The sequence below is a fragment of the Triticum aestivum genome, chromosome 7A, assembly GCF_018294505.1.
Source record: "Triticum aestivum cultivar Chinese Spring chromosome 7A, IWGSC CS RefSeq v2.1, whole genome shotgun sequence".
NCBI classification, from domain to species: domain Eukaryota; kingdom Viridiplantae; phylum Streptophyta; class Magnoliopsida; order Poales; family Poaceae; genus Triticum; species Triticum aestivum.
The window spans coordinates 705,632,939-705,649,361 of record NC_057812.1 but is presented as its reverse complement, the minus strand read 5'-3'; the positions used below and the strand labels follow the sequence as shown (position 1 = coordinate 705,649,361).

The following is a 16,423-nucleotide window of genomic DNA, read 5'->3' as shown; positions in this document are numbered from 1 at the left end:
GAATCATATACGAACTACCGAGTATTTGACAAAAAGCTACCACATTAGGGATTGCCGTCCCACAGAACTATCATTTTCAAAAAAGTGACTGATAATTATCAAAAAAAATTAATTTTGTGACTAAAAACTACCACTTTTAAAAAATGACAAGTTTAGACGATTTAAATACATTTATGACATGCAGGACTCACTCGTCAGGGCTGATGTGGCGGCAAAGTCAACTAAGTTTGTTTTGACCATTAGTGTTGACCGTTATGACAAGTGGGGCCCACATCAACCTTCTTCCTCCTCCTCCTCCTCCTCTCTTTCTTTGGTATTTCAACAAACATCTTATGTGTATGGAGGAAAGCATGTGAACTCCGGCCAACGACGGACACGAGCATGCTCATCCAGCTGCCGTCCCTAACCCCAGGACCAAGCCACACCGCCCCCTCTACAGCGCAGGCGCGCGCCAAAACCACGCACCGCCGGAGGGCCCGAGTCGCCCGTCCTCTCCCTTGCTCGCACGCGAGACGAGCTTGTGCAGCCATGGCGCCCCTGCCTCGACAGAAACTCCGGCGAGCCCTCAAGTTGCTTCCGCCGCATGCCGGCTTCTTCGCGGCTGCCCCTGCTTTGGTCCTCCTGCTGCAGCGCACCGGCGCACACGTTCTTTCCTCCGTCTAGCGCCTCCGCCTCCACGAACCCCTCCGTCCTCATGGCCGAGCGCCTCGCCGCTGGCCAGCGGCGCGGACATTCATGACCGCGGGCGCTCGGAGCAGGTGCAAGCTTGCCAGCTACCGTCTGCAACATCTGGCCGCCGCCGCTGCATGCTGCTTTCGTCACCGGGGCGCGAGGAGGAGGTCCTCGGCCAGCGGCAGCACGCCGCCGTCGCACGCCTACAGCTCGCGCACGATGGCGTTGAGCACGTCAAGAACCTGACGGCCAAGGGGCGGTCGGGCGAACGGCCATCCTGCTGTACCACGCCGTGTCAGACTACTACTCGCTGCAGCTCCTCACGTCCAACAGCGGGAAGGTGAGCACGCTCGCCACCTCCAACGTGACCTCGCCTCCGTCTTCTCCTTCCCTTAGATGCACAGAAGGTGCTTGTTGAAATGCCTGAGAGAGACGGGGGGAGGAGGAGGAGGAAGGTTGACGATGACGTGTGGGCCCCACTTGTCATAACGGCCAACTTGACGGTCAAAACAAATGGAGTTGACTTTGTCGCCACATCAGCCCTGACGGGTGGGCCCCATCTGTCATAAACGCGTTTAAATCGTTAAAACTGACCATTTTTCAAAAGTGGTAGTTTTTAATTATAAAATTTAAATAGTTATCAGTCACTTTTTTGAATATGGTAGTTTTGTGAGACGACAACCCCTAATATGATAGTTTTTTGTCAAATACTCACAAACTACCTATGCTACTACTTACTACTAGTATGGTACCTTGCTTACAAAATCAGAGAGACAGAACCTACAGAAGTAAGAAAAAAGCGGTTGCTAGTTGCTACTACGATTCAGTTCAGGCGATGGCGACCACCGGCGGGGGCGTCAGGCGCGAGTTGAAGTTCCGGTACCTATCATGGTGAACGATGTAACATTATTATCTAATGAATAAAGAGGTCATTTTTGAGGTTAAAGAAAAATCTTGCTTTAATTCCGGCACCTTGGGAGTAATCACATTGGTTAACCTGCACTTTCTTGGTGCCCCACCTCAAGTCGTCAGCACCATGTCCATGTGTACAACAATGCTACAGGAAATACAGAACAGAGATAAGGCCGGTTAACTAGGCACCAGCGACCCCTGTAACAACTCACAACCCACCAACTGTCATTTCATTTCTTTCTTTTTTGATAAAAGGAGCATCGCTTTCAAATCCATTTCTGAAGTTGCTGAAACAAACAAGACGAATGTATGATCCTGGGCAACATCCAGGCCAGGGTTTGGGTTTGGCTGCAACACAACCTGTTGGCTACCACAGAACTGAACTACAACAACCAAACTACCAAAAGAAACAGAAACAGCCACAGAAAAGAAAAACGGAAACCCCTCTCACTGTGGTTGCGAGCAAAGCTTCATAAACTGAACTGAACAACAACAACCAAACTACAAACAGACAGTAAACCGGCGAACACCAAGCCTCGTCTCATTTTTGTGAGTCACGCTGGCATGAGGGGAGAACAAAAAAGTAGAAACAGCCAGGGAAAGAAAAGAAAAAAAATAGAAACCTCTCACTGTCATTGCAAACAAAGCTTCTTAAACTGTAAGTAGCCATGCTGGCACCCTGATCTCGCAAACGCTGACCAAAGCTGTTGATTGAATTCCAGTAGCCACACGATCGATGTTACATACACACAGGAAGAACAACCTAGTAATGAGCCACACGCACTGGGCTGTGAGTGCACTGTAGATTAAAACGTGTCCTCTTGCAGGCAAGACGATGCTGCCGAAATAGAAGTATGAGCAACCGAAATAGCAACCGCCCGGAGTTGTGAGGACAATGATGTTCATATGACTGGCTATGGCTCCATCAATTGACTCTGTGCAAGCAAGACAAGAATTAATCAGCCGATACAGAAGGACTTTCAGCTCAGATTTTGCAGATTCAATAGTTTACGTATGAGCAAAATGGACAAAATCATAGGGGGCATAGTATACACACAGAAAAAAAAACACATGCAGAAGTAGAACAGAATTAGTGTACCACCGACAATATTGTTTCTCAACTGAATTTGGAACAGATTATAGGGGTTTATAGTATTGAACAGGCAGAAGCAGAACAGCATTGGTGTACCACCGGTAATATTGTTTCTCAACTGAATTTGAAGTATGCAACTACTATCTGTAAATGCTCATTTGTCCCACTAGCAATGTTGCTCTGAACTGAATTTGATATGTGTAACTAACTGCAAACATTCTTTTTACAGGGAGCTACAGCATATAGTATTACAGGCAAAAGCAGAATAGCATTTGTGTCCCACTGGCAATATTGTTCCTAGCTGAATCTGACACATGTAACGAACTACAAACACTCACTTTTATCTGTTTAGCGCCGTAACTTGAAACACAAGCTGTAATAACAGTCAGGCAGATGCAACTAAACATAAACAAATGAGCTGAACGAACTTCAATCGTAGTTTTCAGTCTCCAAAGAGAAAACTTCAAACTTACGCCACACAAGGAAAAATAATTAAGGGGGTCTTGGCAGCCACAATCAACAAACTGTGTGCCTTCTACTGTCCTAGAGAGATTAGAGAACAGCTAGTTCACGGTCGGCCGCAGCAGAGCTCCCCAATGGTTGATTTGCACCAGTCATGTTCATCAGTCAACTTGCGGCCTGAACATGCATGAGGAAGAAAGGGGGGCCACCGCCACCACTCGACTCCACTCACCAAGACTGCCGCCGTGCCCACCGTCGATGACAAGCCGGCCAGCCTTGGAACAACCACAGTCTTCAGCTGCCCACGGCCATGAGAATTAACAAAATTGTCCCTTTTCTTGAAGTCCAGCAAAACACGAACCACCTCCAAAACTTCAACCAAACCTAACCCTTTTCTTCGTGTTGACCTTGGCTATGTCAGCACCACACACCTCCGTGTTGGAAAATACTTAGCGTCAAGATTCAAATGTCAACGCCAGAAACCATGGCATTTGAGCTATTAGAGGTCAACGACACAGTCCATGGCGTTGACCCCATGAGAGTGGCAAAAATGATGGTGCAATTTTGAGAGAGGGTCAACTCCATGGACTATGCCGTTGAGCTCTAAAAGCTCCATGCCACAGACCATGGCGTTATTCTCGTGACACCCATTTCGATCGGAAAACACTAATTTTTCTTCAATGCTGAGATACATGGCACTGACATATAGCCACATAGGCAAGTTCAATGCATTTGAGCTTGGCATTAACTAAAAGGGTTAGATTAGGTATAAGTTTGGGAGGTGTGTCATTTTTGGCTAAACTTTGCAAAAGGGGATTCATTTTGTCATTTCTCACCCTGCGGGCAGCGTCGCTGGCACGCCGCCTCACGCTGCCTCAACTACCGCTGCCCCGGCCGTCCCTCTAAGACCTCCCGGGTTTGTATCTAGGGGGAGGGGCTTCACGCAATCACATGTGGCAGCATCGCCTCCTAACCCACCCTTACGTCTCTTTTTGCCCGCGCCTCACCGCCACCCGTGTCATCTCCGACATGGCCCAGTCTCGGCCACAGCAGGCTGTGGCGTTGCCGGCCTCCTGCGTCGCAGGCCTCGTTGCCCGATTTAGCGCTGGCTCTGATTATTGGGGTGGATATGGGAGAGATAAAACGGAGGCTGCAATTGTTGTGGAGATGGGAGAAGATAATGAGACATCATCGTTTTACTGGTAAGTTCGTGGCAGGGCCCCCAACTGTCGGCTGCAGGGATTTTTTGGCATGTTAACTGACCGCACAACACAGAGATTAATGCTTATATTTGGCATGCATTGGCATGAGAGACTCATGAAGAGGCGGGTGAAATGTTCCAACTATCTTTAAAAGGAAAGGAAAAACAGCACCCCGCCTATAACAGATCTTATGAGGCTGATTCAAATAAAACAGCTTTTGGGAACAAGATACATGAGCAGTGAGTTGGGCTCTTATTTGTGACTGTATAAGTTAATCATATTTATTTTGAAACAACAATGAAGATAAAATCATATATGTGAACATGACCAAAAGAACACTTTTCCTGCCTCATTGCTTATTTATTTCTCAAGAAACAGAGACAAGAGTAGCCATGCTTGAATGGAATGAATTTTCCTGAGGTGAGTGAAATACTCAAAAGGTGAAACTGTATCTATCAATCTTTCTATACCTTGACCATGAAATATTGCTTGAAAATAATAGTTGAACATAAGCTATGTGAAAGATCTTTTCTCCTATCTGATTCTCTAAAAACAACAATTTGAACAAACAAACAAACAAACAAGACAGCGCATCACAATTATGTTCCTAGCACAAGATAAATAACCCCTACTAAATGATGCAAACAAGAACAACCAAGTGCAGTATTGAACTATTAGGCATTAGACAAGCTGGGAGATAACCATGAACGGATGGACCTAACATGGATGCAATAGATAGTTTACCGCTTCATACTGTCGGTAAAGACAACAATGACGGTGGAAAGTTGGTATATATGAACGCTTTAGAACCAGAGAACCCGTGAGATTCAGCACAAATCCTCTCAACCTGCATTGTCTTGACATCCAGTTTGAAAAATTCCACGATTGGTGGGGTTATTAACGAAAAGTACTTCTGAGAGCATCTCCAGCCGCGCCCCAGGAAAGCCTCCCCAGGCGATTTTCTCGCGCCGTCGCCAAAAAAACGGCCCAGTCGCGTCCCATGAGCCCGATTTTCGCCGGCCTAAGCCGAAAACAGCGCCGGCGGACCCAGGCCGAACCCAACGCGCTGGGGGCGTCCGGGAGCGCCGGGGCGAGCTGTTTTGGCGCGAAAAAGCCGCGGACCAGCCGCGTCAGCGACACGGCGCCTCGTCTTCCCCCAACGGCCTCGGTTCCCGCGGGGAATCAATGGCAAGGCTGCCGCCGGTCAGCCTTGCCATTGATTCCTCACGGGCGGCGCGTCACGGGACGGCGAGCCGACGCCTCCCCTCCCTCGCACGCGTTCACACGGGCGCGGCGCGGCTATATAGCCGGTGGCCTTACTCGTCTGTGCCCACACCAGCCCCGCCCCTCGCCGCCGCCCAGCCCCTCCCTCTACCTCTCCCAAGCGCCGCCGCCCAGCCCCTCCCTCTCCCTCTCTACCTCTCCCGAGCCCGTCGCCATGGCAGAACGTTTCCCCGGAGACGAGGCGGCGGCCAACGGCTTCGGCCGTCGTTCGCTGCGCGAATAGGAGTCCTGGCTCCTGTTCCAGGCGAACATCCCGGCGCCGCCGGACATGCGCGCCGAGCCGACGGGGTGGAGGCTCAGCAACGGGGGAGTGCCCGTTCCCCCGTTGCCCGACGCCGTTGCCAAGCCAAATTACTTCGCCGAGGAGGTCGAGGTCGTCCGCGCCTCCCTCACTGACGCCCAGCTCTCCCTCCCGCAGTACGCCGCTGACAACCACGCGGCTTGGGCGGCGTACTTCGAGCGCCGCCAGCGGCAGCGGTTGGCGTCCACCAACGACGCGCCGGTGGTCGGCGGCCAGAAGAACAGCGAGGGGTGCCACCTGTGGTGGGGCGTCCCCGGCCGCACACTCGAGGGCGTGCTGACGCACCTCGAGGGCGGCAACAACCCGCTGTTGGCGTACCCGGCGAGGGCGGCCGCCCCGCTGCACCACCGACGCCTCGGGCCATGGGCGCCAAGGAGGTTTGGGTCCTCCTCCTCTTCTTCCTCCTCGCGCTCTTCCTCTCACTCCTCCGGTGCTCCGGCCCTGCTCGGCGTCAAGGCCAAGCCCGCGGCGGAGACGCCGCTCGGCCGGCGCACTCGCCGCGCCGGTATCGTCATCAACGAGGGCGGCCGGCGCGCCTCCTCGTCGGCTCCTCCTCCGTGCTTCGTCAAGCCAAAGACGGAGCCGGGGCTCGCGCCGGTGAAGACGGAACTCGACGACGACGACGCGGCCCTGGAATGGGCGCGCAGGGACTCCATAGCGATGGAGAAGGAGCGCCTGGAGAAGGCGAAGGAGCGCCAGTGCGCCGCCCTGTGCCGCTTCGCGGAGCGCCGACGCGGCCGCGACAAAGGCGGGGTCGTCGTCATCTGCGACAGCGACGACGACGACGCGCCACCGCCACCAGCCCACGTTGGCGACGCCGGTCAGGGGTCCACCAGGGACGGCTACGTCAAGGAGGAGAAGTCCGACGACAGCGGCGACGATGGCGGCAACGACGGCGACTACTCGACGTTCAGCCAGTTTCTCTTTTAGTTTAGTTATTATCTATTTTGCTATGTAACGAAAACCGGCGAACATGTCTAATATATGCCCAAATTTGCCGAAGTTTATTGTGTTTCGCCGAACTTCGCCAAAATTTATCGTGTTTTGCTATACAAATTTTATTTTCAAACGCGCCTGGGGGAAGCCCTGGGACCGGCGGCTAGGGACCAACTCGCTCCCAGACTCAATTTTTGCGCCGGCTCACCCTCAGGAGGCGATTTTTAGGCGTGGGGGGCCAACGGCTGGAGATGCTCTGAGCTTCTATCCTTAGTAGGATCAAGTAGTTTTCTGTTCCACCTTCGATATTATACCGATACTCAGAACCTAGTGACATTTTCTCCATCTGCCAGTCGCCGGAACTCTCGCCTTTGTTTTGCCAAATGGAATAACAGAGATAAGATTCACCACTTGCATTTTCATAACCTGCACGGAACATCCCAAGCCTGCCTTCCCCTGCATCCACAATAGCTATATCTTGTTGGCTCCATTCTCCAGGTGGGAGGTCAGCAATGGAGTCTTATTCATCGGCAAGACCCAGTAGACGCAGCCGCCCACCAAATGGAATATCCGCTCCAAGAGGTGGGCGGGGAACTCCGGCAAACTCGATTCGATTTTCTTGCTGCTCTCCATTGGAAAAAGAAAAGAGGAGGCCGGCGGCGGAAACCCTCAATCTGATGTGATGGATGGATGGGAATGTTGTTATGTGGAGGTGAGAGATCTTTTGTGCTGCCACAACGGGCCTTGAAAGGTAAGAATATGTAACGGGCCATCTTTCGGCCCATACGGGCTGTCCGTTGTGCTATTTTTTCTAAAGAAAAAACTACTACAGCGCCAGTTTGAAAACTGTATTTTCCGTGCGTACAAAAATACTTTTTACGTGATATATTTACGAAATTAATTTCATAGGGTCATAGGTGAAAACTGTATTTTCCTTGCTAACCAAGTTTCTTTTTTATGTCATATTTATGCAATGAAGTTCAGTGTTATACACTTATACTCAGAATGGGCACGCTATCTCAAGTTCCCAAACAATGGTTTTCAAATTATTATTTTTGCGAGGAAATGGTTTTCCAATTTAACCTGGAATTCTATGAAGATCGATACGTATTAGTTCAGAAAAGTATACGCTTGTAACATACTACCTCTGTAAACTTTATAAGACAGTAGTACTTTAGTGATCTAAAACATCTTACAAATGTTTGCAAAGGGAGTATTTGATTTGATGTAGAACATACTGCTACAATTATTGTGCACTTGTCTTGCACGCCAACTATATCCGATATAAGAAAACTTGTAGACACGGATATATAATTATGTACTAAGATTTTTCACTCATGTATTTGGATCAACCACACCTCAAGAGACTATAATTTCAGTACAATAAAAGTACCATAATGGATTCATAATGACATGGGAATGTCACACACGATATATAGAAATGGTATCCATCCGTCCATCAACAAACATGCCGTCACAGCGACAAAGATTCTTAATATGTAGCAAATGCTCATCACAACTGTCAAATTTCAGCAGCATCTTCATCAACATGTACCTTTCTTTCCCTGTCTCCTTTGCGCATATCTGTAGCTAGCTGCTAATTAGGAGCCATCATCTCAAGAAGAAGAAGAAAATAATTAGGGGCCATCTCACTGTCTCAGCAAAATAGCTTCTTAATCTCAGGCATGCGCCACCCTAATCTTGCAAATGCTCATCACAACTGTTACATTTCAGTGCCACCTTCTTCATCTTGGAGTTCCAAGGATGAGGCTTCTTAATCCATCGATCGACTCTCCGCAAGCAAGACAGGTAATAATCAGATGATACAGAAGAACTTTCAGCTCAGGTTGGATTCAATACTACTTCACAAGCAAAATGGAACAAACTAGTCACATGCCCACGCTTTGCTTCGCTGTGGGATTCAATAGATACTCATCTTGATTGAAGGTTTTATGAATTAATTCCCACAAGTGTGCATCAGGTATATTTTTTCTACCTGGATGGCACGCCGCTTAGTTTTAGCAGTACAACCAAAAATATCTCTCCTAAAGGTAGCCTTACAACACTAATTACCTGGACGCTGCATTTCATAACGGGTGTGAATGGTATATATTGGTGATACCCACATTAAAAACTGGGTCTGCTATCAGGGCCATGTGCAGCAACTTAAACTGTGGTAAATGTGTCAAAAATAGTTTGGTGCTTAATAAGCAAAGACTACTTCAATATGAAGATTGGTAATTACTTTTCAGGCTCTGACGTTTGTGTGGAAAGATGTGATGAATAATGATATCTTTATAAATGAGTCATCAAGACAGTTTTATTATACTTCAATTATTGTTGTTGCAGATCTGTGGAGATGTAAGTACATCAATGGATGAACTTGATAGTGTGAATCAACTGAACTGAAATAATTTGCCGCTCGACTTAAAATAGCAAACCTGCAAACAAAAACATATATTTTTCCCCAACTCCTTGTTTCTGCATCAGCATTCGATTCGACATTGCTGGCCAAAATTTGCTCCCCAAGCTTGGAGAATTTGCTTCATATAGTGTCCGGTTCCCAATGCAGCCAGATGAAGTAGTATCGGCTCCAACAGGGAGAGCATGGGCAGCAGAATCTAATCAGTCAGCGAGCACAGGCAGCGAGAAGCTTTGGCGGCCCATATAGCAAGCAACAGAGGATGGTCAGGAGCAAACGCCAGTGCGAGTTTGGTGGCGAGCATGAAATAGTTTCAGGTAGCAAGAAGCTTTGGGTGGCCCAGAGTTAGCATGGGAAGCAGCGGTAGAGGATGATCAGGAGCAAACACCGGGGGCGAGCGTGGTGGCGAGCATGGGAAGTAATTTCGGACTTCATGGAATTAAAGACGAGCAGCAAGCTCCCAGGTAATCCTAATTTGTGAAGCAATGTTTCTTTTGTTAGCAATGAAATATCCGTGTATTGGACCGGGCCTTCGGAAGGAAAGGCTGGGATGTACAACGGCACAAACTATGCCTTTTCAATTGCCTCTTCCAAAAGTAAAATGGATGTAGACTTATATTCCTTTTCAATCGCCTAGAGACCATAAAAACCAGTCCTCGAAAATAATTGCTGCGATCTACCATTTTTGTGCATCTATTGGGCCTAAAATTACAAGTGATGCATAATGTCACGGTTATTTTGTCATGTCAGATTTCGTAAAAGTGGTTGGAACAAAAAAGATAATGAATCGCAATTATATCCCTGAGCTTGATTAGCTGTCACAAGGAAGAAAATAGCCACTACCCAATCGCGTAAACAAGAATGACGAATTGTGATAATGAGTTATCACAATTCAAAATTTTGTGCGAAAACTATTAAGGAAAGCAGATAAATGAGATAGAAAGTTTACCACTTCATATTGTTGGCGATAACTACGATGGTGGGAAGCTGGTATACAAGTGTCCTTGACGTGCCAGACCGGACAGGTTTACCTGAGGCTCATTTATGCTCTATCATTTGTGCATGGTGTTTTAACCATCTCAGTGAAAAATCACTATTTCTGCAAAATTTCAGACATTTATTATTATATTCCACAGTTTGAGAGGTTATTAGTGCAAATATATACATGAATTACATTCTTAAAGACTTCTTTGCCTTCAAGTAATACATCAGTAATCAGGCTTTCCAAATAGACCTGATCATGAAGGAAGAAGAATAGAAGGACAAGACATCAAATCAGAAAAGAAAAAAAGTTAAATGAGCTCGGTTATAAAATATCCTCAAGAAAATTCATTGAGGACCGCCATATAAAATGCTAGGGATCATACCAACAATGAAATAAAATCATGAGAAAATAAATATTATGGACAGAAGAAAACAATATTTATGGGGATACCTAAGCCGTTAACATAATTGTATTTGTATACAGCGTAAGCATGGACAGAAGGTTGTATACAGGGTAAGCATGGACAGAAGGGAAGTCATCATAAGTAAAAATTATGCATGTGTGTCGATATAGCAATCATTCACTCAAAAATTAAATTTATGCATTGAGGACATACTTTTGGAACGCCAGATAAACCTAAATTCCCACTAATTTATCAATAGGAGTAGCCTCCACCAAGATTTTAAAGTCATGCAAAAGCAGAAAGCTCAAAGATAAGCTTGGGCCACAGCAAAAGCTTAACATCTAAAACGCATCAGGTTAATCAGCACACAGCATGAGCTAATTAGCACGTACGTAGCAGCTTCTCAACCTCTCGGATGCTCAAAACTTTAACCCGAACCAAATACATGAGCTTCCAGAGCCTGCTCCCCCTCCACTATTCTGCAATAGGGACCAAAAACAAATCTATAGCAAAGTAGGGAACACAAAACTGATTAGGAAGATAAAAGATGTCTTTTCAAGAGAAGCAGTATTTCTTATTTCCAAAATTGACCGCCATATTAGGTTGCCGCCATAAAAAAAATAGGTGATCAACTTTCTCCTTTGTAGTACAAAAACAACACCATGTATGCACAACTTGTGTATACAGATACCACATAACCAATTCACACCAATATAAATTTCCAGGAATATCTCATGTGGCCATTCCGTAAAATAGAACTAAATAAATACATAAAGTAAACAGTAAACACCCCCTTTAGCTAAGCATAGCTTATGCCAAGAATCATTCAAGTTGACCAGACACACTTGACTATGACTGAATCCAAGACTTTAAATTCTAATTATGTACTTCTAATGAGAAGTCCAAGAAATCTGCTTCGACAATACCAAGCACAGACAAATTCATTATAATCTGAAATTATACTAAATAATGACAAGCACACAGATTCGTCTCCCATCCAGGGGTCAACAAAATATATAATCTAAGCAATCATGCGCTGTAAAAACATCGATGGTAAAACAAGGAAGGATAAGATCTGGCAGTACACTTGAAGTAATTACCTGTCCAGAGGCCATCCGAAATTATCAGTTGAAGAATTTCCGAAGTAAGAAAATGGGAGTACCAGCCTCCAAGATCTCCCAAATAAATTGACCACAACCAGTATGAACATCACCTGCACAAAATTTGGGATTGAGAGGATATCAGGATAATGTAATTGTTTGGTGTAAGAAGGAATTGTACATGAACGGGGAAAAAAATATAGGGGAACCTAGCCAAGCACCATGCTGATGGATGTTGTGTTGCCGGAGTGGAAAGATTTAGTGAAAAGTGGTAGGGGCATAAGTACACGTACATGTACCGAGGCAGTGGAAGGATGGCCACATCACCTGCCATGAATGCCCGTAGAGAAATTGAAGAATGATTGCTTCTTCAAATCCCAGCAGAGCAGTTGTGTTCAGCCGAACAGCCATGGTATCGGCCTACATCTCCCTCTCCCTCTCCCTCTCCCTCTCCCAATCCCTATCCTACTTTACCATAGGGCTTCAAATTGTGAAAGCCGGAGTAGACAACAGACTAACGGTCAAGGACTCAAGGTTGCCCAAGTCACAAAAAATGGATGGCCAGAAACGCGCAAGGCATTACATGGTTGGAAAGCTGCTCAGTTTTACTGTCCTAAAGTGTGGCTATGTTTCCATATATCAAAAACATAGCTCGTCACGACATAGTTCATTGACCACGAACCAAGGCCTAGATTTTGCTTGTTATTGTGTGAATCACTGAATCGAAAATGACCTGAGTGGGTTGTGATAACTCGGGTTGCCAATTTCGCTGTTTGTTAACAGAAGAAAATCCCGTCATCTAACATTTTCCTGGAGTGTTTATAAAGCAACTGTTGAAAAACCACCATTCAACAACCACAAACCAGAGAATTTCTTAAACAGACAAGATAAGCAAATCTATACCAATGTAAAAAAACATTTGTTCGGATGAGGTTCTTTCGATCTAAGCTCTCCAAAAAATATATTTAATTTTTATAGCTATCAGTCCCATGGTTGTGGCAAATATTATACCATCTCCTAATCATAGTATATGTATAGTTTGTTAGTTCAACTTATTTATTCATAGTTACTTTCTGTTTTTATTTTATGTACGTGGAAATTTATGTCTCATCCTTACAATTTTCTACATGATATTTATGTAAAAGAAGCCCGTGTCGTTACTATCGAGATGGACATGCTATTTCAAGTTTATAAACAAATTTTCAGTTCACACTGAATTCTACGCCGATGTGCATGGCTTTAAAAAGTATGGCGAATTAACCATGAGTATACATCTGCATCTCGACCATCGGAGTGAATAGATAAATAGGAAAGCTAACTTCTGTCCCACTGCTTTTTTTGCGACGAAAATCTCATGGTAGCGCTTTTTCAAACTATATGATTTCATCGGCGTGGGCAGGATGAACCCGCATCAGAAAATCCCGGTGCATCTTCTTCATCCTCATTCACCTCTTTGGCTCTCCCTTCATCACTGTTTCCTTATATTCTCTTGAGCTCATATCCCACCTACAAGCTAATAGTCACCACCACAATGCGGGCTTCTAGGATCTCCTTCCTAGTAGTCGCCACCAGGATGTAGCATCAGTATTCAAGTGCATGGATCCCTAACTCCGGCAAAGGAACATTCATATAAAAATTTGAATCATCATTTTTGTCAAGGGATGTAATATATTTTGTATTCTTTTTATTTTTGCTAGACACAACCTCAGCCTAAGGTTCACAAAGGGATAGAAATAGAAATATGTTCTTTGCAAAGGACAATATAGGGATCTCACAATTTCAATAGATGTTCCAACATCTTCTGCGCGCCAGAATTCTCCGCATCCTTTACTCTTGACATCGGTTCACCTAAAGTTAACCAAATACCACCTTGGGTTTCTACCTGAACCGAGTAAACAAATGTCCTATCATGTGCCGGCCCATCTGTCTTCTCTAACCTGAAAAAAAAAACAATAAAGTAACTTTGAGCATTAAATCAACATGAAAGCTTCCCCAACGGCATTAGCAGATAGTTTTTTTAGTTTATGGAGTATGGCATTACTCTTTGCAATCTGAAGCTTGAATTCCCAGCAAATCGGGACTTACGAGAAACAAAACAAGTTTAATCTGAATAGTTACTTTTGTTTTCCACTTTTATACTTCTTTAAATTTGTTATTCAGAAATTCCTTTTTTTGGTAACAGAGAAGATATAACTAAATAAATTTTGAATTAAGAACTATGTGTGTGTGTGTGTGGGGGGGGGGGGGGGGGGGTAATGCTATAGTGTTTGGCAATCAAACCAAACTAGTGGTTTCCATACTGCATCTGAGTGATGGTCTGACAAGTCTGTTCCACACCTACTGAGGTCAAAGTTCTATTTACCTAGTAAGGTTGTTTAGCAGAAATGACCAAAAGTTACTACCCTAAGATAAATGGGAACAAAGGTGAAATTACAATAAAGAAACGAAATAAAATGTGCAGCAGTGAAACGGTTCTAAAGATGCCCAGAACAAATATATGATCAACAAACAATTGTAGTGTAGGTGTGGGAAAGAGATGCCTCATCTGAGGAGCATTGCAGGAAAAGTTTAACTAGTGAACAGGATATATAAAACTAAAAACTAACAGAGTAGTCAAGAATCTTACTTAAAGATGGGTTTTGGCCAATGCTTCCTGCTGCACTGCTCAATAAGCTTCTGCTTGCATTCCCTAAGCTCTCCAACCTCAACCCCCAATCCATGGCCAACTCCGGTTGTCAACACTTGCTGATTGCCTCCACCAAGAAGCTTGCTTAATGCATCCCTTGTGGCATTGAGCTTAGCGATTACCATCTGCTCTGAGGAGCCCATCCCAACAAGTGCCCCACCAACAAATACATTTACAACCGCAGTTCCACCCTTCTGCCAAGTCTTGAATTTTATATCTTTCCCATGTTTCTGGCACAGTTCATGCAACGTAGACACGGGTTGCTCGTCTATTGTTTCTGCCGTGACAATGGGCTCAAAGAGGAACCTTGTTACCTACATAATTAACAGTGATATCATTATTCACCACCCATTATTCTAGTGAACTACTCTCTCCGTAAACAAATATGTCGTTTTAGAGAGCAGAGGTCCATTTTTTTAACTTTCACAAATATTATTGGTAAAGCTATCTTGGATTGGTCATACCAAAATGAAATCATTCGATTCTTCATGGAAAATTACATAGATTTTTATCAGCGTATTATGACTAGAATTAGTAGTTAAGTTATTTTCTGGAAACCTCAGATCAACATATTAATGAATGGGAAATAACATGAAAGATGGATTACACACCTTCCAGAGCTTCTCAAGATCAAAGTTGCAATCCACATAGACAGCAGCGGCAATGGCCTCAACTATATCAGCAAGCACCTTGGGAGCCTTAAATACAGTGCCACCATAGGGCGTAGTGCCAAGGTCATCCTCTAACTCTTGTTTCACTGACTGGATAAACTGTCCTACCTGCAGAAAGGTGTACCCAGTAACATCACAATGGTAGCCAAAAACAGTTCATCTAATATCCACATCTCCAAGAGATAACATCAATCACTTAACAATTGAAATGCATTATGCCTTATGAACCCGAATGGAGCGGCGGGAGTACTTACCAATTCCAGTTTCAGCATTGATAAATACAGTACTAAACTTATTCTTGCATCACTAAATCAAAGCTAAGATGTGGCGTGAGCTGCTATAGGTAGATGTTTAGCTCTATGTTTTACACTCAAATTAAGCCCATCGAACCGCTCGAGCGGACAGTAAAAAGTGGATGATTTAATACAACATCTATATATAAAAACAGAGCCCGCAGATCTATGGCTTCTAACTCAGGACGCTTACGCGGCACATACCAAGAGATCGAGGCGAGGGCAGTTGCGTCGGAGCAGCGGGTAGAGGTCGTGGCGCACGGCGACGCGGGCCAGCTTCTCGGTGGAGATGTTGGCGGCCCGGAGCGTGGAGAGCGCGCCGGGGCCGACGGTGGGGTTGGTGAGGTAGAGGAAGGTGGAGAAGGCGAGGCCGAGCGCCGCGTCCCCGACGAACTCGAGCCTCTGGTAGGAGGCCGCGGCGCCACCGGCGAAGGACTGGTGGGTGAGCGCCTCCTCGAGCAGGGAGCGGTTGTTGAACTGGTACCGGAGAAGCCGCTCCACGCGGGCCGCCGCCTCCTCCCTGTCCGCCACGAAGCCGGGCGGCGGCAGCGTGACGGGGCCCGACGGCGGAGGCGACGAGGCGCGGCGCTTGCGGGAGGCGGGCTCCATCATCCCTGGCGTGCCGGTGCGCGTGACCGTCTGGCTAGATCGGGAGGGGGGAGATGAAATTTTGGAGAAGAGAGTTTGGCGGCGTCCGCCGGAGTAGAGTGCCGGGCGGGCCTGTTGCTGCTGCTGGAGACCGGGGCGGGGGCGGGGGCGGGTCACGGCAACGGGAGGAGCAGCGGAGGAGGAGGCACCGGCGGAGGGAGCTGCGCACAAGGGACCGGCGGCGGCGTGGAGGAAACCTAGCGAGGGGTGAGGAAAGGGGATTGGGCTGTTCGCCTGAAATTCTTTTGCGCGTGGGCGTTGCGGGCCTGCCTCTATAAAAACACGAAAGGCGGAGAACCACACAATCTCATCCATCCAGAAAATTGAATCCTACGTTTCACATGCCTTGGATG

The 16,423-nt window shown here is 46.2% G+C and overlaps 1 protein-coding gene across 7 annotated transcripts; it reads right to left on the bottom strand.

Annotated features, from left to right (window-relative positions):
• Nucleotides 1–10,064: 10,064 nt before the first annotated feature.
• On the bottom strand, nt 10,065–16,423 carry LOC123149517 (ribonuclease 3-like protein 2). Of its 7 annotated transcripts, none has more exons than XR_006474730.1 (8): nt 15,627–16,423; nt 15,070–15,237; nt 14,399–14,772; nt 13,548–13,709; nt 11,773–11,885; nt 11,065–11,175; nt 10,459–10,518; nt 10,065–10,383 (listed from the first exon to the last, which is right to left on the bottom strand). XR_006474730.1 is itself a non-coding variant. In XM_044569183.1 (5 exons), exons 1-5 carry the CDS (start codon nt 16,383–16,385, stop codon nt 13,361–13,363), a joined length of 1,479 nt encoding a protein of 492 aa, XP_044425118.1. In that variant the 5' UTR covers nt 16,386–16,423; the 3' UTR covers nt 12,862–13,360. The 7 variants fall into 7 exon arrangements, 2 of the variants coding, with proteins under 2 accessions (XP_044425118.1, XP_044425119.1); XR_006474728.1 differs by having other exon boundaries at nt 11,065–11,151; XR_006474731.1 differs by lacking the exon at nt 10,459–10,518.